This window comes from Temnothorax longispinosus, chromosome 3 (genome assembly GCF_030848805.1).
Source record: "Temnothorax longispinosus isolate EJ_2023e chromosome 3, Tlon_JGU_v1, whole genome shotgun sequence".
Lineage (NCBI taxonomy): Eukaryota > Metazoa > Arthropoda > Insecta > Hymenoptera > Formicidae > Temnothorax > Temnothorax longispinosus.
The window spans coordinates 20085639-20107513 of record NC_092360.1 but is presented as its reverse complement, the minus strand read 5'-3'; the positions used below and the strand labels follow the sequence as shown (position 1 = coordinate 20107513).

General features: G+C 40.0%; 1 protein-coding gene across 1 annotated transcript; it reads right to left on the bottom strand.

Annotated features, from left to right (window-relative positions):
• Positions 1–1556: 1556 nt before the first annotated feature.
• Positions 1557–21646, bottom strand: Impe1 (Ecdysone-inducible gene E1). The gene is made up of 8 exons (XM_071772945.1): positions 21336–21646; positions 9881–10043; positions 9466–9597; positions 7741–8031; positions 6541–6762; positions 5957–6370; positions 4694–4948; positions 1557–3436 (listed from the first exon to the last, which is right to left on the bottom strand). Exons 1-8 carry the CDS (start codon positions 21387–21389, stop codon positions 3417–3419), a joined length of 1551 nt encoding a protein of 516 aa, XP_071629046.1. The 5' UTR covers positions 21390–21646; the 3' UTR covers positions 1557–3416.
• Positions 21647–21875: the final 229 nt, after the last annotated feature.

The window sequence follows — 21875 nt, the reverse complement described above, 5'->3', positions numbered from 1 at the left end:
TATTATAGTGTAACAGAGTACTCATAATTTGTTTGAAAAACATTACTTTTTGCTTATATCATATTTCGCTTATTTAATATTGATTGTATATATTGCTTATCTATTTAAGTATGTTTAAAAGTAAATTTTATGTTATTAAAAATTCTAATTTTTTAGAAAAATTATAAAAATTTGTGATTACTGTAAAATTTCATCAAAGTACGAAATCATTAACAAACGACAATTATCACAATTATATATATGAAATATGACCCGATATCTCCGTTATCCTAATCAACCATGTTATTCAGCATGAAGAAGTAAAGCGGAATTACAGAAAGATATACGTACGAATCACACAATTAATCCTCCAGTCGTGCCATTAATAAGCGTCACGTTAATTTCTGCGTTGCGAACTTTCAACGTTAACGGGATGAAAAATGAGATCTCAACGTCCGTCGGTCTGTGCTTTAACGATCCGGACGGATTAAAAGTCGAAATGTGATAAGAAAAGACATGAATGCAATTATGGTCGAAAGTTAATTAAACCTTAACTTAATTTAACTTTCATCCTACAAAAGCGTGGATGTAGTAGCTTAAAAAGCACGCACGGTACTGGCTTCTATCAATAAGATTAACTCTCGAGTATTATACACTGTGGTCCGGCAATTTCGATTATCTCCAATTTTCTTTTTACCTAATATCTAATTTAAAAGCATTTCTCGAAAACATACCGAAATATTGTTCAAACAATTTTGAATATACAAAATTACTTTTTCTGAAAAGAACAAAAAGTTAAAGTTTCACCGCAGATTCCAAAGATGGAAGAGTTTGGACCACTGCGTGATGATCTAGAACTCTAGAGTTAAAATCTGTTTGCTGGACATATCGTACCTGATGCTGCGGCACGTGTACACCGTGCCGTTCCAAGATATATTGTGCGGGCAGTTATTATCGACGAGCACCAGCGAAGCCAGACACGCAGTCGCGGAATTGCCCGGGACCAACATCAGCCGCAGAAACATCGGCCGGCATTAGACTGCACAGAGGCATGCAATGTTGAGATTTTTCCATTTGCTTTCATCGTGTCATCGCACAGAATGTTGTCGTAATTTTTGTGTTTTTGAATATTCAAGTAATCCACAATTAGGCAAAATTAACGATTAATAAATCAACATAATATATTCCTTCATTGTCGACAATTTATTCAACTTATTGGGATTTTGCTTCTTTTGCTCATTATTGATTTTATACGATTATTTTGTATTGTTTTTATTCGTCGCCAGACAAAGCAGTCTTTATATGTGTTGACGTCGTCAATGAGACAATTTTTAATGCAAAACCTTACCTTTGTCGTCGCATTTGCATTACGAATTATCGATGACTCGCTAATAAGATTCACGCTTGCTACGTGCTGCAAAATGCACTCGTAATCGATATATTCATTCTTTTAAAACGTACAGACTTAATTATTTTGTTATTATGTTTTAAATATGGAAAAATTCTGAAGTGACACGTTACAATTGTAGACAAAAAGATAGTTTTTTTGTTATGATAATAATAAATATACAATAAAAACAGATTTTTATATTTTATTAGAATTTATTAAGTTACATATTATTTCGTGTCTTGATACGTACGATGTAGATTACAAGATAAATATATAAAACGCGTCAGATGTCCTATTGAAATAATAATTGACAAAATTGTACAAAAGTAATTGTTTATAGTCTTGTTGCTTCGACAATTTTATATTATCTGTACACTTCTGACATTTATGAAATATCTATTATTCTCCTCGAGCGACTTCTAATGTTCTAATATTTACGTTAATAAATAAAGTGCGTCATTGAGATTCAAACGGAAGACGTATTATCACTTTGGTACGCTTCGCAGGATAATATTGAATTTGAATATATATGCGATGTTTTAGACTTTATTTTTGGACTATCTTCTAAATGCAGATATTGCCAGTGTATGACTTTATTTACGATATTGCGTCTTCCGTGTGCTAAATACATGGTGCAACATATACTCGAAATCCGAATCTTCGTCTTACAATTAGAATGATCTAACGTTTTCAAAATTATCGTTTGACATATATGAAATGGTACTCAGGGTTTATCTTATACGGCTTAGACACAATTTAGCATCTCTCTCAAATAACATAATAATATTAATCATATCTTTATATCTAAAAATTTATATTATATTATTAATTTTATTTATTAAAGTAGGGATCTCGGACATATACAATACTCTATTGCTAGCAACGGAATTAAGTATCTTACAAGTAGATTCGAATCTGTTGGTATAATTTTTGAACTTTCTATAATTATTTTGAAAAATAAAAGTATTTTTTAAGTAGACTCAATCTTGGACAAAATAGATTCGAATCCTCTCTTCAATACTTTAAAAAACAAAAGTATTATTTCCAAATGGACTCGAACCTGGATCAAATATATTCGAATCTTTTATGAGCACTTTACTAGAAGTTTTATGTTCCTTTGAATCAAAACGTTTGCATAGAGCGACAATTATTATAATATATTATTTTCTTGATAATTACAAATATTAATCGTTGAAATTAAATATGATAAAAATATATAATAAAAGTTATTTAAAATCTTTACACATTTTATACATTTTTTTAACTAACTTAATTCTTAGAATTCGATTACAACTTATAAAAGATTCGATTCTCTACGATAGAAACTACTTATAAGTACATTTCGAATCCTGCAGGTACTCTAAAATTCGAAATTAACTGGTCGAGATCGGTTACTTCGCAAGTGCAATACGTGAAATATTATTTCTTATGAATATTATTCGAATAGAATAGAAACTATAAAAAATGAAACTTGATTATTAAATTTGACTCCTTTTTTACACATTAAACTTGATCCTACTCCTACCTATTACCAAATATTTCAAAGATAAGTCCTGAGTACGCGTTTTATCCGGGGCGACCAAAGTTATCCCTTGGTGCAAGCTGTACCTGTGTCTTACGGTATTACTATACGCGATTAAGTCCCATTATTACACGAGCGCAATCATTCCTCCTGAGAGCGCGACTCGCTTCGGCGGCGGTCACTGGCCCGGTTCGACTTAATGCGAGATCTCGCGCAATAGGCGCGACGGAAAATTCTCTCTGTTCGTTCTGGGTGCCGGAGTCGTACCCGGCTCTCTCGTAGTAAAAACGGTCCTTTCAGTCTCGAAATCGCGGAGCATTGAAAGCCGGAGTCACCGCGATACGGCTTAACGATCTTTGGTCACACTTACTTTTGCGCCCGTCTACTCAATTCTCAGGCACTTACTTCGCGAAACCATCGACGAGCCGGTTGGTGATTTGCTCCTCTTTGCTTCTCTCTCTCTCTTCTTCGCACTCTCTTTCTCCTTTCGTCGGACGATATGACGAGAAGATCGGTCGGTCGAGATTAAATCGTTGCGCCGCATCCTGCAACATGTTGGCTTGATAATCGGTGTCCTGTCGCAAACATTAATTTAGAGCAACGCACCCACGCTGAGAATGATAAACCGCAAGCGGCGAATACAATCAGCGATCGAAAAAAAATTAATTATGATTGTTTATTCAAGCATGTTCGATGTTGTGCGTGTTTCTCAATAAACTTCGCAAAAAAAGCGAACTAAAAATTGAGTTTCTCATTTATATAGCTGTTACAATGTTACGTACGATGTAACTCATCTTTTCTTTAATTTACTTTAATAACAGATTATTAAGCATAAATTATTCTTTCGCGGACATTAATTATATTTTATTAAAGATGACGCGTTTTCTGTTTATTGTTCGATTATTCCTTTTGTCAGATGAAATAACCGAAATACTATTTATTATTTCGTATGCCTAAGACGAGAAACAAACAATCGTAAATGTCTCTTCTCCTCTCTTTTTCCTTCTTCCTGCAAATATTCGACTAGGTTCTGCTATTGCAGCGGCTATTGTTCACAAGAATGGTCATTCTTATCTCGATCGGGTGAAATAGCCCGCGAGGAGGGCAATCTGCATGGACGATGCCTTATACGAATCGCGCGCGGGTATATTATTTCCGTCTCGGGATACACACGTTCGTTTATGACTAATTCATTTATGTAATTTCTCACTGTATTCTTCCGGATGTGTGTGGAGATTATTGCGGAAGATAGCAACGTAATCGATGCATCCCGCTCTAATTACACGCGAGCGTGACTCCGCCTCGCGTTAGGTTCTAGGAAGTGAAGGAGCGCGCACAGATCTAACGACGGCCTCTCGATGCGTCGAATCGCGAACGGTTACTATATCCTGGAGTCACGTATTGAAAGAGTCCAATGTAAATAAGATCGCAATCGTTGAGAATAAGAGTCTCAGGGAAAGAAAACCACTTTCATAAACAACGCTTTATTTATTTGTGAATAGCGCGGAAAGAGGCATCTCACGTTTGTTTCAAAGATGTTTTCACATAAGTGGCTATTAATTTTAACGCATAGTGTTTTTCTCAACAATCTGCGATCTTGTTTGATTGCAAGTCCAATAAGAGACTCGACGGATAAGTGATCGTAATTGCAGAGAATATATTCGAGAAAGGCCCCGCGAATTTAGATTTCGTCTATTTCGATAAAATTCTGTTTTATTTATATTGTCAGATGATCTCCTGAGACTTTACAGCGTATTTTTCGTCACGTCTTAAATCTCTCTTCTTTCACGAAAGGTACTTACTGCAGACGCTGCAGTGTTTCTCGTCGGAACCATCGCCGCACCCGTCCCGGCCGCTGCAAGTTATTGCGTCGGAACGACACCTTCCATTGTCGCATCTGAACGGGCAGTATCTCGAGGTGATTCGGCCGCGGTTGCGCGTCCTGCACGCTCCCCTGGGCTCGTCGCTGCCGTCCCTGCAGGAGACCACCGCGTTGCAAAATTCGTACGCCGGCAGGCACTGACCGTTGTTGCATCTGAACGCGCCCTCGGGACATTCTGCACAGGTCGAGAAATTTCACGTATAAATTAAAGTGAAATATCAGAGAGATGTGAAATACATGGAATATGTAAGGTAAAACATTTGTTTTTTCTCAGAAAAGTATTGGGTCGAGATTTATAAATACGCGTTCCGCTATATGCTACTGCTACTGAATCACTTCTTCTGAGAAACAATAGTATTACCCATGGTAACTGATTATTTTATCTGTTGAAAATAATTAAGAATGTATCATTTACGAATCAGTATTTATACTGTTATAACGTTTGTTAAATACAAAAATTCAGTTTGTTAAGTAAAACGGAACTTATTTATGAATCAACCCAATGGAATATATACGACAATATAATTACGATAAAGAATCACCTCCGTTAAGAGATCATTTTTCTAACTATATAGAGAATGATAAAACGCGATTATGAGCGTTAATATTTATTAATATTTTTTAACAGTTTTTTTTTAGATCATTCTCCCTTGCCCTATAGATTTTTAATAATCGCTTAGTCCAGGACAGGAGAGCTTTATTGATTAATTCTTGAGAAAGTTATCTCCGGACCTCTTAGCGTGTTTGAGACCCGTTATATCTTGAACTTTTTTCTCTCGCAGCTTCTATTATAAATAGCTCCAGAACGAAATAATTTATCAGGGTTGCATCTGGAGACTTTGGAATCAATTCTTCTTTAAAAATGAATTTTATTTCGTCCCATGAATTTCAAAGTCGTTTTCGATATGTGCGATGGTGTGAAATCTTAAGCCATTATGCAGAGCTGTTATTTATATTTGTTTCGAAGATTTCAAAAGTCCTTTTTTTGATCAATATGATCGAGAGAAGGCACTTTTAATCTTAAGATGACATATAAATTACCTTAGTAGCGCGGGAAAAAGTCATTAAAAATCGAAAGTATTGATGTTTTTCAGCTTCTGTACATGCATGTCACAAAAACGCTTGAATCTTAATATAATTTACAAAAGAAATGGGCATAAAAAAGGCACGGAAAAATACCAACTTCGCCGATTGTTGCAGCCAATCTCGTCCTCGCCGCGAGGACAGTCGCGGTTGCCGTCGCACAGTCCGGACCTCGATATGCAGACATTACTGTCGTTGCATCTGAACGACTGGACCGGGCAGCGAGGACCGGTGCACTCCTCGTCGGAGCCGTCCGAGCAATCGGCGCGGCCGTCGCAGACGAAGAACCAGCTGATGCAGCTACCGGACGACCGGCACTGAAACGTGCCTGGCGCGCAGCCGGTCCGCAGCGCGCTGCAACTGCCGTTGGTCGGCAAGCTGCAGTCGCACACGCCGCCGATGCACCGCGACATCGGATCGGCCATACGGCACTCCAGATCGGCGATGCACGGTAGCCCGAGACTGACGGCCGTCATTATCGCGCCGTTCTCGTGACGGTCCGTCTTTATTGGCGCTGAAAGGCAGAACGAATCAAATTGAATTGTGTGCTGTTAGTCTAGAATCGAAATCCCGTAACTTTAATCCGCCAATTTTTTATACTTTAAATACGTCTGGTGTGGTGGTCTGATAACTTTTTCTCAAAAAAGAATATATCTTTTAAAATATAAAAACGGTAAATCTTACCGGAAGTTGTTGAAGTCGTCGTAACATGAGCGAGCTCGGTGACTTCCGCCTCGATAACGACAGCATCGTCATCGTCAGGAAGCTCATTTGGCCCGGGACGATTGTTGGATCCGGGTCTTAAGCTCAATGACGGCCTCGTCACTATATTCACCGGTATCAATTGACTGGGCGGTTCCGTCGACAGAAGCATCGTTGCGTTCTTTAACCAAGATATCTGAACACCTATCCAAGAGAGAAGATATTGGATCGCTTTTATAATTATAATTAATATCAGCTAACAATCATAGTATATTTATTACTTAATTAACGCGCTTGTCGTGTATATATAACGCAATTGGAAAATCTTTGAAAGTGATAATGGAGGATAATGAAATATCGCGTGTGGGGATCACTTGTGATCTCCGTGTGGGTTTTCTTTGCACGCGTTCGCAGAAAGATGCCACTCTCGCCGTGTTTCGTTAATGATCGCGCTAATTAAGAATGCGAATCGCCTCATCTCGTTTAATCCGCTCGAGCACATTCGGGCCGGAATACGAGACCGTTTGGTCTCGCGAATTCCCGTTGTGTCCGTGTGCACGGAAAAGCTGATTATATCGGATAAAAGGCGCGTGAAACCCAGAGAGGTGATGATGCAGCCTGATACGATTCCCCGCACAACGTACGCGTTCAAGGATTACTCCCTGAGAATGTTAAGTGGCTTATAGAGAAGTCAGGTATCACGTGTTAGCTCGTTACAAGTTTGCGGCACTCGATGGAGTATACAATGTTTAGAATACAATTCACGTGATAATCTCAAAGCTCTGTTTTTACACAAGGAAATACAAAATTTTTTTAATACTGGGAGAAAATTTTTTCTAAGAAAGTAAAAAAAAAACATTATACAAAATGAAATATTAATATGTAATTAATGAAACTAATTTCTTTCTAGAATAGAATGATTCTTGAGATTTGTTGATAAGAAATAGTTTCCTCGCGCATGTATTCTTTTCTGTGCTTATTAATTTCGACACATTAATACTTATTCGAGTCATGGATGAAATTATTATTTACGATAGAAATATATGCATTATTAATTTTTGCGCAAAATACTTTTACTTCATGCATATTAATTATTTATTCATCAATTTTTGAACTGACTCCATTTATAAATTCTATAATATAACGATCTGAATGGCATAGTTGATCCAATTTTAATTATACCTGTATCTTGTTCTCCTTCGATCTCGCCCTTTTGTCCTTCGGTGACAGTTTCCTTATCGCGTTCGCTCTCAGTGACTTCCCCTATTATCGGCTCCTGAGAGGGAGGTAGATGCTCCGGAAGCGGCGCAGGCCTCACGAGACTGTCAAGTCGACACACGTTGCCCTCGCGGCGCATCGGAGCGGTGCATTGGCAGCGACCGAATAAGTCCGGAATGAGAAAATCGCAGTGCGACTCAAGATCCCAGAGACGGCAGTGAGCGTGCTCGTAGCATACCTCGCCAAGTTTGGCCGCTGCAAATTAGATTCGTGTCTCGGTTTACGAACTTGCGCACACTACGAGTCAATCTCGTTTGCCAAGAGCCATTGTTATATAGAGAAATAAGACTTTTTACCTATTGAGGTCCAAAGATAACTAAGTTCACCCGTAATTCTTAACTTACCGCGAAAAAATTACGTTTCTTGATAAGAAAAGTATTAAAAAATTTCGATAAATGAATAGCCTGTATTTATTCTCACTATTATCAATTTTTTACCTCATATTTGAGTAATCGAATTGGTAAAGATGCCCGTCACGAGATGGAGGTCCAGATTCAAACTTTGACTGTGGTGATATTTTTTCACAATAAATTCTTTACAGTGATTTAAATAAAGATGCTTAGTAGCATGAAAAATTAAATCGATTATCGATTTCAGTACGTGGATTTACTATTCCAGCAAAGAACTGTTTTAAGAGTTTTAACACAGTTTAATTGGAAAAAATATGTATATATATAATTCACAAAATTATTAAGCTAATCTAGCAGACTATATATAGTGTTTTTTTCTCTAATTGATTGTAAATTTTTTGTAATTTTGTAATTTTTAAGCAATACCAATGTGTTGTAAACGTTTTATTCATATATAATTTATGTGCAAATATTTTGGAGAAAATATTACTATACAATCGTATCTCACGTATAAAACTTCTGTAAATAAATGAACGTTTATTATTTCTATCCACGTAAGACGACCTGCTCGTAAAGGTATTTTCAATGTATTTTTACGATGACAATAAATAGCCGAGATCGTTAGCGCAGGAAGTCGCAGTGATCCCGGCATCGAAAACGGCGCAGTAACCGGCTGTCAGCGATCGAAACCGACTCTCAATAAATCAAGAGAGAGAGAGAGAGCGAAAGAAAGTATACGATCCCTCGGAATGTATTTCCAAGGTATGCTAGGTAGTGTGTGCACGTGTGTACCGCGCGGCGCTCGATGAGCCGAGAAGGAGAAGATCACATAAATTAGAATTTTCTCCACGGGGTACTCTAACTACGCTTCGCCTAAGCTATTTATCATCGATCCTTTCACCGACGTGCATCGTTCCACGTCGCTAATGATTGCCTTAATGTCACGCGAAGACAGCTACCAACGGTAACATCAAGGAACACGAGCGATAGCTTATTATAGTGCATATCGATCCAGCCTGATGTATTAATATACCGATTAAGTATGATGTCATTGCACGTTATTGTTTCGCAATCAATCGGACGGGAAATTAAGCTTGCTTTAATTCCGCTTTTTGTTTAGTCTGAATTCGATAATGGATTCTAAGAATCAGATTCAGTGCTCTAATTATATTCATAAAAATGTATGTTTTTATGAATTTTCATTTACGTAACTTTGCGGCACGTAATCAAACATTCTTATAATTGCAGAGATAATGAGCGTTAGTCAGCATACACTTACGTCCCAGACAGGTATGCCTGCGAAACTGCAAGTGTCCCTCCTCGCATCTGCACACGCCCTCGAGGCAGCTGCTGTTCGCAACTTTCAAGGAGCATTGTTCCTTCACGAGACAATCGTTGCCCAGTAGAGTCGCTGCAACATTAGAAGATATCAGCATCTCTTACATTACCGCGTAAAGCAGTCTCCTTTACTAAATCTCTTTCAGTAAATAACAACTAACAATAAGTATTCCTTAATGATTTTTCAATAAGGCTCTTCGCGTAATCTAACGCCATTAAGTTACATATATCTCTCGCAAGTCTCTGAGATCTTTTTGCTATAAAGAAAATGTTCAAGGACATCGATTTCGGTCGAGAGATGAGAGGGAAAGAGAGCTGTGGTTGGAGGAGGTAAAAGGGTACTTTGGCGGACTTACATTCGAGACAATGGGTTCCATTGTAGCCGGCGAAGAAGGGCTGACACCGGCAATAACCCAAGTAGCAGTGACTATTAGCGATCCCGACCTCACACTCCCGGTCTCGGTTGCACTCATCGCCAAGCCTCACGCTCGTCGAAGTGGGCGAGGATGAGGCCAATCTCTACAAGAAGATCGAAGATGAGTTTTGCTCTCCCTTTTAGCGACCCAGTTTCGCGAGCTAGACAGCAGCTAGACAAGAAATTTTTTTATTCTAACGGAAGATTTGTAAGCGAGCTTCCTTTAACGTCAAGTTATAATTCTTTTATGCTTATAATATACTTATGCATTTAATTAAATACCTATTGTTATTGTCATCATAATGTACGCATTTACAGTTTCAGACGAATACAAACTTTAAAGTTCTAAAAGAGAGAGGAGTAAGAAGAATTTCTAATATAATATAATAATAAGATTTACGCAAATAATTTAATAATAATAAATTCAATATTTAAATTATATTAATAAATTAATATTCTAAATTTGATAATAAATTCAGTCCGATTCAAAATTAAAAACTTTGCTTGATTTCTGAATTTTTAGTTTTCAGTTTCTTTTCCTGCTGAAAAAAGTAGAAATAAATTTAAGTGTTTTTCCTCTTTTTTACTTCTTGTCCAGCACTTACAACTAGGACATATTTGAAATTATTTTGTTTCTTTTTCTTTCAAAAACACTTTATGAATATTCTCACGAGCACGTATATCCACCCTGTTTCTTTTCTAATTTCATTAGAGTAGCACAGAAAATTTGAATCAATTATTTAGCGTATCATTTAGTTGAAACAATCCAACGACGTCGTTTCGAATCGATCCACGGTATCGTCACACAATAATATCAAAGAGGCAATAATATCAAATGGCTAAAAGCTACCAGAAAGTCTGCTAAGCGATCAAGAGACACAGTGTCTCGCGCCAAGTACTTATACACGCGCAGCGCGATTACGACTAACAGCGCGACAGTTTTCTACATTCCCCTTTTCCCTAGAGAGCATTTCAATGCACACAATCGACGCGCTACACAAAAAGTACTTACACGATCAGACAATTGCGTTCCGTGCTACGAACTTCCGTTTCTGCAATCATGCGAGAAAATAGTTTGTAGGTTCCCCGATGCAAGGGCACACGAAGATACATACGGTACGTGACAAACCGTTTCTCGAGAAACGTTGAACATTTTCTCATTTTCAAAACTTCGTGCATCAAAATGTACGTAAAATTTTTTATTTGATGCATCTGCAAGTCCACGAAATGCATTGCAAATCCAAATGTGTTATTTTAGCTGAAACTCTTTTTACACATGTCTTGCCGTTTTAAATCACGTCATTTAACGCGATTGAATGCATTAACTTTTAATTTAATACGATTAAACATGTTATTAAATGACGTAATTTAACGCGCAAGAAACATGTAAAAAGAGCTTCAGTCAAACGTGCTATTTTTAGACATTTGTACGTGTAAAAATAACACACTTGGATTTGCAGTGTGTGGATTACACGGTATATAGTTTTTATTATTCGTAACCCACATACGTTGGTGCATCAGGAGTCAAGGCCGAGACGCCTCGATGTGCATCCCGGCGCTTTTCACGGTGGATGCGTCTTACTTACGCGTTCTCGTGACCTTCCAGAAGCCGCTTCCGCGGTTGTTCTTCTATGCCGAACCACCGCGTTTGCACCGGGTAGGTGCCAAGCGAATACGTGCCCAATGCAGTTTCCCTTCCTCTCTTTCTCTCTCTCTTTTCTTCCCTCTTCCCTAATCGCTTCCCGGTTTCCCACGATCTCCAAACAATGCTTGCGCACTTTTGTGCACATTCACCAGCTCGGTAGACTCCAACGAGCAACGTGGCCATTTATGTCAAATAAATTAATACAATATTATTTATAATATTGCTACTGCAATGACGAATAAAGTTTTGTCATTGGTTTACAATCAACCTCGTCAAAACTAATGTGAGAATCTTTAAGAAAAAGTTTCAATTTCAAATTAGCCCGAAAATTCGGAAAAAACGACGTTCGAGAATACAACAACTTATTCACGTTGAGAGAGAAAATTTTATTTTTGTAACTTTCAGGAACTTCCTTTACACAGTTTCGAATAATTTCTATATAAATAAAATTGGGAAACATGACACTTCCTGTTAAATAGTATTCACGTATACATATACATATAGTCTTTTTTAAAACGCGTCGTGGCTCTCTTTTTTCGCTTCTCACATCGCTTTTTTCCACAGGAACACGGAAATACAGAGATTGCGGCCACGGAAATACGCGGGGCATCGGTTAAATCACCGGCCTACCCCGGTACTCAACGGTGGAAGTGGAAATGGAAATGGAATCGCGCGTACTCGCAGCAGATTCGCGGCTGCACGCTTTAAGCACCGCAAGGTGACACGGCATCCGTTGCGCGCGTATGCACCGTTAGCGCACCGTGCGCCTCAAGCTGGGTGGCGTGCGCAACATTATTCGGAGGAAAGTCGGCGAATCTTGCCGACGATCGCCTATGGTAACGCTTGAGCTGTATAGTCATAAGATTTTATTGCCGAAGCGCGATTATTGCCGTCGCGTCTAATGTGACCGCGCCGCAACGGATTACCGATCCCAATGCGCCGATTGCCGTATCGGAGAATTGTGTGGACTCGATCCGCTCGTGTCCCGCGGATATATATATATGTATATACATATATATATATAGATCTCCGAAGAATGTCCAGGAATCCCGCCTTTATCCCGTCTTGAAAGGAAAAGAAACCACGCGAAGAGATCCTTAGCTCTTCGCATTTTTCTAAGCTGTTGTTCCGCCAGCCTCGGATCTTTCCTCTGCGTTTTATTGCCCTTCTTATGAGCGGAAAGATAACGAGAGGAAGTACGGAGTTTTCTAAGAATATAAAGGATATTATCTTTAAAAAACAAACCACGATTAAGCATTGAAACGAAGCGCGAGAATAAAGCTGGATTGAAGCGTTTCCTTCTGCCTGTTTATGCAGTCTTTTTTTAATCAATATGTGTATCGTTATACGTATAATAGCGAGGACGCTGACGTTTATTAAACGTAATTGAATATTAACATCATATAATATTGCAGATTGATGAGTATTTAATTATTTCTTAATTATTGATCAATTATTATCATTTTTTGCTTCAATATTATATAAATTATTATATAAATTATAAAATGATTAAATAAGATATAAAAGAAATAGAGAGGAGAAGAGAGACGCTTATCTATCCATAGCGGTATTTCAAGAAACAAGAATTTCTCATGTAAATTTGTACATAGTCATGTATATAAGTAAGGAATTCTTCAAAAATTTTCTCTCGAGAGACGACTAAAGCACAGTTTTACATAAGATATAACGAGAGTTTTTCTTATCGTTAAGATCTTGGGAGACACAGGCTTGACTATTTCAACCTTCCCGTTTCAGAAAGTACGTATATATAGATGCTGTATACGTAGTTACCGTAAACCCGAAAACATTTCCGTTTTACCGTCCGATTTATTATCCATTCACGGGATAACTTTTGCGTCGTCCCGTGCGCGGCCAGGCGGTTGAACGGTAAAACGGTCGATCGGATGCGTTCGCGCAACGGGGATGTACGTCTCTAAAAGAATACGTAGGACTATACGCGTTTTTCGCGTGCAGGATGAAAGACAAAATTGCCGTGCACTCTGAATTGCGAGCAGCTGTCTTACGCTTGACGGTGATAATCCGTAAACGCGTCGCTCGAGCGGAACCGCGTGGATTCGTCGGCCACAGAGTGGTCGTCCCGTTGATGAATAATGGATGCGCTTTCCTGAATGGACGCGTTATTTCAACGTCGGCGCGACGTTCTCGCCGTCTTCTCCGGAAAAAATCGATGTAAAGGCACGTGCGTATCCGCGAGTTCGCCAAGCGTCACGCTTGGTCTTCGCGGAGCGTGAGAGCTCATTATTTATCAATCTGTATACTGCTGTACTATCTGTTGCTTTCCCTGCAAAACACGCGATTGCGAGGCGTGTACACATTTCATCTCTCAGTAAAATAACAGTCGGACGAAGTCACGCATATGTGCACGGAGAAAATTTTATAGTAAATATTACTATGGTGTCGCACTAGCTGCGGACCATCGAGGAATTTCAAGGTAAAATACTATAATTATTGTTTTAAAAACGATTAAATAACGTAATTTTTACCATAAACATAGTAATTTAACTTAAAATTCCTCGATGGTCCGCAGCTAGTGCGACACCATAGTAATATTTACTATAAAATTTTCTCCGTGTGGGATATTAAAGAAATTAATCCACCTTCGAAAGAAAAAGGAAGAGAGAGAGAGAGAGAGAGAGAGAGAGAGAGAGAGAGAGAGGGTTAATCGGCCGTTGCACGCAACGCCGCATGCGCGTGGAAATACAGAGCACGAGCCCAGCGTGCGTAGCGCTGCATCCAAGGGTGGCAGTATGGAATTTTATATTCAATGCAAACGCCTCCCGCCGGCTCTTAATTACGCCTAACGAGCCGAGCCAATTTAAACGCAGAACAGAGCAGTCACGGCCGTGCCGAGGAGAAGCGCGTCGAGGACGATCGCGATCTGTGTGTAACGCCACGGTTCCCACGCGGAAATTCCGTTCGCGCTTCAGCTACGATCCTGAAGAATGGCGGAACGCAAGGACGCTCTTCGTTCGATCGAACAATAATAATAATCCAAAGACTCTATTCTAAAAAATATGATTTAAAAAATCAATACGTAGAAAAATAAAAGATCTACTAAAAAATAATTGCTTTATTATGCAAGATAAACTTATTCGACATTAATAATTTTTAATTTAATGATAGAAAGTTAACAAACATTGATAATATAATGGATATTTTACAATGTCTTTTATATTTTATGAATAGCTATAAAAAATCTATCCGTTTTATTTTATATTTTAGATAAAAATTGAATTTAAATTTTGTGCCAAATATCATTACATGCGATTTCTTTCATTTTTTACTCACAGCCAAATTTTCTGGTTCAAAGAAGATGTTTTATCTGAAGGAATTCAAGGATAAGAGTTTGCACTTGTTAAATATTCGTGAAACAAAGCGCACGTAAGATAGATCTCAGATCCCACCGTTTTCTCGCGCGTCTTCTTCGGACTTTTATGGTGGTGGTTAAATTATGGTTCAGTTAAGTATAATCGCGCGAATGCGCGCGCTTTCTCTCTCTCTCTCTCTCTCTCTCTCTTCCTCCAATAGACACCATGGAATGCGGACTGCGTCTGTATCCTTTCTTCCGCTCGGACGTAATCCCATTATAGAGAGTGAGCGTGAAAGGGACAGGCCACATGCAATCGCCGCACTTGTATTCACACAGTATGGATACCGATTAAATGTATTTCTGATCAATTAGACATCCAATAAGTTTATAATGATGATAAGCCACATTCTGGATATCCGTTACCATTGTATTTATTATTCACATTTTGAAATTTCAATCGAGGTGAAGCGTTTGTAGGTCGCTGACGGGTTACGAGAGATTCTATTCCTCGATAATGTTTCCTTTCGATCGATCATGCAATCGATTTCAACAGTTTTATAATCACCGTTAGATTCGACGTCGGAAAACAATTTAATATCATTCCGGAGTCACGATTAGAACACTATATTAGCAACTCAATCACGTCGTATAACTCGGTTGTTATAACTTCTCTTCTTATCGATCTCCTCAACGTAATACACTCGATATTCCTCGCACACGAAGCAGATTCGTACGAGTGCATATTTCTCCGCCAATCGCGATCTCATTGTTACGCATCGCGGTTACGCGCACGTACACATATACATACACACGCGAAACCTCGCGCGCGTGCGGCCGCGCAGTGAATGATGCATCCTCACTTCTGGACTGGCGTTTTGTACAGAATTGCATTGTCCGAATAATTCTTTGCGGCCGCATCGAGATCACCGTTTCCATAAAAATGACTGTGATCGTAAAACTACGGAGAGAAACGTGTTGATGATACGCGATAATAACAGAAGTCATTAACAGAAAAGATGTAAAAAAAAACATTTTCTTTTTGCTTTGTAATGAAACAAGCAAAGATCGACGATTACGTGTTTACTTAAAACATTCATTGAATTCATTTACCGCTTATAAGTCTTGTAACTTAACTCTTCGCGGTCCAAACTATTTCCCGCAAATGACCGAGGATCAAGTACTTCGTCCTCAATTTCATCTAATATAAATCAAAGAATTTTTATTACTTGGAGATTTATGGAGATTCCAAAATACATATAGTGTCGATTACAATCGCGTAAAGCGATTCACTGAAATTGCTTGAAAGATCACAGTGGTATCACACGATAAACTACCGTGATCGCATTATGCGAGTTGAGTTCACAATATACCTATTTGCGATATTTCGGATCGCAAAGGGATAAAGGAGGGCGGGAAACATTTGTGTTCGAGATCTACATTCACAATTGCGCCGGTCTCGGTTCTTCCAAGCATTTCTCAGCTAGGAACGTTGATTGCTCTCGACGCCGACGGACGATATCCCGCATGATCGTAAATAACCGCGACCGGCAATTTATGAATCAATTGAGACGATGGGATTCCGAAGGATTGAATCGGAATAATTCGACGCGACGTCGTTAATTACTGTCACAGCGTGGTTACGCGGCGCGACGCGCCCTTAATACAGCCGTAAATTCTGTCGCAGCTGCAACGAGCACGATCGAGAGATACGCGCGTCCCGAAGGATAAAATTTACGAGCGCGTGCCGTCGCTGTCACGCCGACAATTTCACGGTCGGCAACGGTGCGAAATAATCTTCACGTTTCGAAGCCCGCACACGATAGCGTTATTACGAATGTAAACGATGCGATGGCCGCGATCTTTGCGCGGAATCGGAGTCGAACGACTCTGGAAACGCACACGTGCTCCTTTCATTTTTACAGGGTAACCTCACCAGCTATTCCAGTTTTCATCCACGGTCTTTGTCAATTGCCGATCGATCTCTCGCTCGCAAGAATTTAAACGAGTAATATTTATTATTTCACCAACAGCTTTTTTCTTTATTTCACTTAAAACATTTTTGTATACATACTTTACACATATCAAGAAAATGTCGATAAACGTAAAATATATAAAAACTTATATTTAATTGTGTATCCTCGAAATTTAATGTCTAAACGTTAAAGTTCCCCCATTAAACTTAAAATCGTCCTTAAGATTAACGATTCAAGTCGTTTTATTGCAATGCGCGGTAGCGAGAGATCTCAATCTTACCGTGTCGTACGTACCTAATATATATCTTCAAACGCGAAAATCATTTCTTCACAAAAACGAGTAGCACGATGTATCCTTATGCAACAAACCGGCTGCATTGCACTATCGATTTCAGATAATTGCATGGCCCGGGAGCGTCGATTTTCCCGGCGCGGCGTAACATGCATCTCTCGCGGTCATTAGCGCGCTCTCGGTCGGGTCAGAAAACGCGTCGAAAAATCCAATCGTTGCCGCGAGAATAATCGTCGGGCGTCAATTACAAGGTATGGCGATGCAATTCGCACACCGCGATGCACGGAAGCATCGGACGGTCGCAATTATCTCATGGGATACCGGTACCCGGTTTCCAACACGTATATGTATTGGTAAACTCGAGCGTTTCCCCGGCTATCCGTTCTCGCCTGTATGTACATGGGAATCGCGTTTCATACATGCGTACCGTGAATTATAACTCGGGGTAAAGCGGGGGAAGGGGGGAAAAAAGGTCCGTACTTGGGAAAAACTCGTCGGGAAGAAAAACCGCAAAAACTGAAGATGACTTGCTCGACTCGTGGTACTCTTAATTACCGTTGCCTGCATCTGCAATCTTCTCAAGGTGAACCTTCTTGCACTAATCTTTCATATTCCTGTCAATCTTTTTCGTATGCAAATAGTGCAAGTTGGAGCAATTTTCTCGTTAACTACGCATTTGTTTCTGCTAGGATTATCTTCCAGATAATCGTTCCTGCGTACAAGGTGTTTTACGAAACATGAGAAATAAATATATAATTTTATGGAATAAAAAGTAATCCATAATTTCATGTATTAGAAATAAATAAGAAATCTTAAAATAAAAAATCCCCACCTTTTATTTTAATACAGATTCTCTCACAAACTCAGAGTTGACCTTTCGTTAAAAAAAATGGCAAAAGATAATAATTCTTAAATTATAAACAAATAAAATATCGCGGTTTTACTTTTATAAAGCTAAATAGATTTTGTCTGAACAAAATTTGAATCTCTCAGTATTATAAAGAAAGACAACTAACTCTTTTTAATCAAATCTTTGCTAAAAAAATGTCAAAAAATTTTCAAATAAATTTGATTCGACTGCTCGATCTATCCTACACATTTTCTGGATATCTTTTCTGGGACATCCTGTATAAGGGGGCATCAATATCGGTCTCGTGGAACCGCTCGCGGAATGAAGTCGCTCGCAGTAACAGATGCGACAGCAGCAAGAAAGACTCGAAAGGCGAAGGTACCCTGCATAATGCGAGGAAAAGGAAAGAAACGAGCCAATATTCAGCCGCATCGTTACAGATGGGATTGCAACTACCGTTGCGTGGAACTAGGAGGAGGCGGAGCTCTCCGGAGTTCTGTTTGCCTGCAAATTGGCCTCCGTGGTCGTGGCCGATCTATTTCCTCCAGCCCTTCACCTCTTCCTTTCCTCCCCTGGCCACGAAAACAATGGGTCTGTTCTTGTTAGCATGGGTGGATCTATAGGGAAACTAATGAAACTCGGGCTCGATCTTGTGTGAGCACCGTGGAATAATTTTGTTCCACAATGCCGAGAAGTTGCATGCGCGATATGGAAACAATTGCGTTTTCTGGATCTTTGGTTTTGAATGGCAGAATGTATCTGAAAGCTGAAAGTATGTCGTTTGCAGATGTATCGTAAGAGAGTATTTCAGATAGACCGTGACTATTTTCGTCTAATGTATAATATCAGCGTAGAACGTTGCTTTGAATTTGTTTCAAATGACTGTTGTAAGAAGAAAACTAAACCGTCGACGTTGGTATTCCATATTTCATGTCTCTTATATTTATTTAGGATAAGGCAACGCGAGAGGTACGTGCTTTTTAATGTTTGCCTGGTTAAACATATACCGTGCAGGATACCCTAAAAATTATTCAGGTCTCATAAAGTGCGTCTCGCTTTCTAGCAGCACTTTCCGAAGTATTTTTATCTTCCCTTTTTCCTTCAAAGCTTGGCTTTTATATGTATATGACACTTGGTGCATTTAAAATAAGAATATATGCAGTCGAACAGAGCGAGTCTATTGCAATTCAATATTTCTGAAGTTTTTTTTCACGACGACAAAACGGAAATGCATTGACGCGCTCTTTTGCGAGTCAATTCTCGATATGTCACGCACGTGCGAACGCGCCCGCTATCGGTCTAATAAAAGAACGGCTAATGTTTAATTCAATGTTCCACACGGCACGCCGAATTGCCGATGAGCGGACGCGTGGAGACTCGTTGCATTAATAAAAAGATGAAATTGCATATCGAATATGCGCTTAAGAAAATTTATAATTAAATTTTTTGGCCCAGTAAGAAATAACTAAATAAATAAATTATAGAATATTATTGAACGTATCTCGTTTAAAACAAATCTCCAAAATAAAATTTGTGCTTAATTCATTTATATCACGAACTCAATATCGCAATTGATAAACTCGATCAATAAGAAAATTACATTAAGTTGTCATCGCAAAAGCAGATGTATTAATTAATCGGGCAGTAAATAAGAAATTAACAATCAATTCCGTACGAGTGAAAACGAGTTCCCGTAATACATCCATTTCTTACGGAAAAGGTGAGTGGTGTAAAAGGCGCGATACCGTAACGCGTAAGAAGAGACGGCTATCATGCAGCCTCTGCTATTCGCGACCGTCAATACGCAAGAGTTTTATGGCGGTTATTAAAGCGGGTTAGGCATGAGGGCAATAATATTAATGCTACACTTTGCTTGTACACTTAGCACGTACGTTTTAAAGTAAAATATTTGCTTCCCGCCACGGAGCCTCGGACGATAATGCAAAGGGGAGCCGCCGCGCCGCGACCCGGAATGCATTCCTCTTTAACACCACTCGCATATTCAACGACGACACCTCGACGCCGGTCGACGTGTCAGAGTCCAACGACCCACGAGGTCAGGTAAGAATTATTGTGATTCTACATGCGTGCAGACGAACGTAGTCCTGCCGGAAGACCGTTGCGGCGGGTCCTTAACCGCGGAATTGTCCGGCATTGATAATCAAGGGTTTTTTGACGAATTCAGCCGCTTAGAAAGCCTCGCGTACCTCGCATGTACCTCGCGTCTACAGCTGACATTAATAAAATTTCAATCTTGCCGAGAATGACCTTGACTCGGTGAAGAGTATAGAGGTACCGGTGGCTTAAAAGAGATTTCCACCTGTGTATTCGTTACGTGGGATGTGTAATAAACAAGTATCTACAACGGTTCGACAGTCTGCATTTTATCACGCGGATGGATGAGCACAGGAATGATAATGGCAAAGTCGTTTAAACTTCCGATCATCGTGGGCGAGTGAGAAATAGTTTTTTCACGCATCATTGCGAGAAGTGAACATCGCATCGCATGGTAAACAGATCGGGAGATCGGCGATTACATTCGAGAAACGATACGTTGTCCAAAGAAAAGAAGTTCCTAATACGGATAAAGAATTTTACTTTATATACCCCAAGGGACCTTAAAGGGCGTTTTGAAGGGACGTACCCAACCCTAACCTCCAATTCATCCACTACCTTATTGTTTTCTCCTTTGAACCAACGGTTTAACGTCTCTTCCGAAAGACGGAGCCCAGTTTCCTCCGCACCTTGCACGGAGGGGCGCGGTTTTTTCGGAAAAAAACTTTTCCATGATTCATGGCTCTAGTGGACTCGAACCTGGTTCCTCAGATTACGAGTCTGGCGCTCAGCTACCACTAGACCACACCGCCGCCCTAAGTTCCTAATACGGTTTTCTAAGATAAAATTGGCCTTTTTTAATGTCATAATTTAATCATTGTTTTATTCGAGTTATCTCCTATCACGTGCGAAGTTACGAGGGGTGAATCTAGACATTTACAGGGTGGTACAATTTACACTATACGATTAACGATATAATAAGCATGTTCTAATGTTGTAGCGACTGGCGTCGATTACCGCTCCGGCTAATATATTAGTTATCTCGATGTCCCGAAGTGCGATCCGTGCGACGTAATCACGGCGTCACGTTACACGCGAGATACACCTGCGTTACAAACGATCTTATGTCGAGTCGCGTCCACGTGCCAAGAGTCGCCCACGCAAACGCTTCGGAGGCGAACGACCTCGGAAACAATCCGGAAGAGACTAAAATCCAGAGTACATTCGTGGAGTACAATTCGACAACTCACCAGGCAATTGATCATCGTGCACAGGACGAGGACCGTCCCACGATTTCCGTGCATTATTTCCGCTTTGCTGGCCACGCGGCTCCTCTCGAGTCGAATCGATTTCCCGCTTCACCTGCGGCCGTACTACGCGCATATATCACCGCCGATAACGAGCGCGATCGTTAAGCGCGTTGCCCACAGGGGGGTTGGTTGCGTGACGGCGGCACGAAGAGGATGTAAACAAGCGTGTAGCGGCCGGTGCCTTCTCCGCGATGTGACGCGCGTCTACGCGTGCGTGTGGATGACTGAAACGAGACTGAACGGACCCCCGTCGGTCTGGCTTTTGGCGCGAGAGCAGCAAGAGGAACGGAAAAGCGGCCAAGACGGGGCACGGGGCCCGTGCGCTCCCACCTTCTCCTCGCCACGGTCTTGGACTCCCTGTCTTCTGAGCTACCTCCTCTTCCTCCGCCACCTTCTTCGTCTTCTTCGTCTTCGATCTCGTTTCAGTCAAACGAAGATGGGAGACGAAGACAGTTGCGCTTCGATGGGTAGTTTAATTTA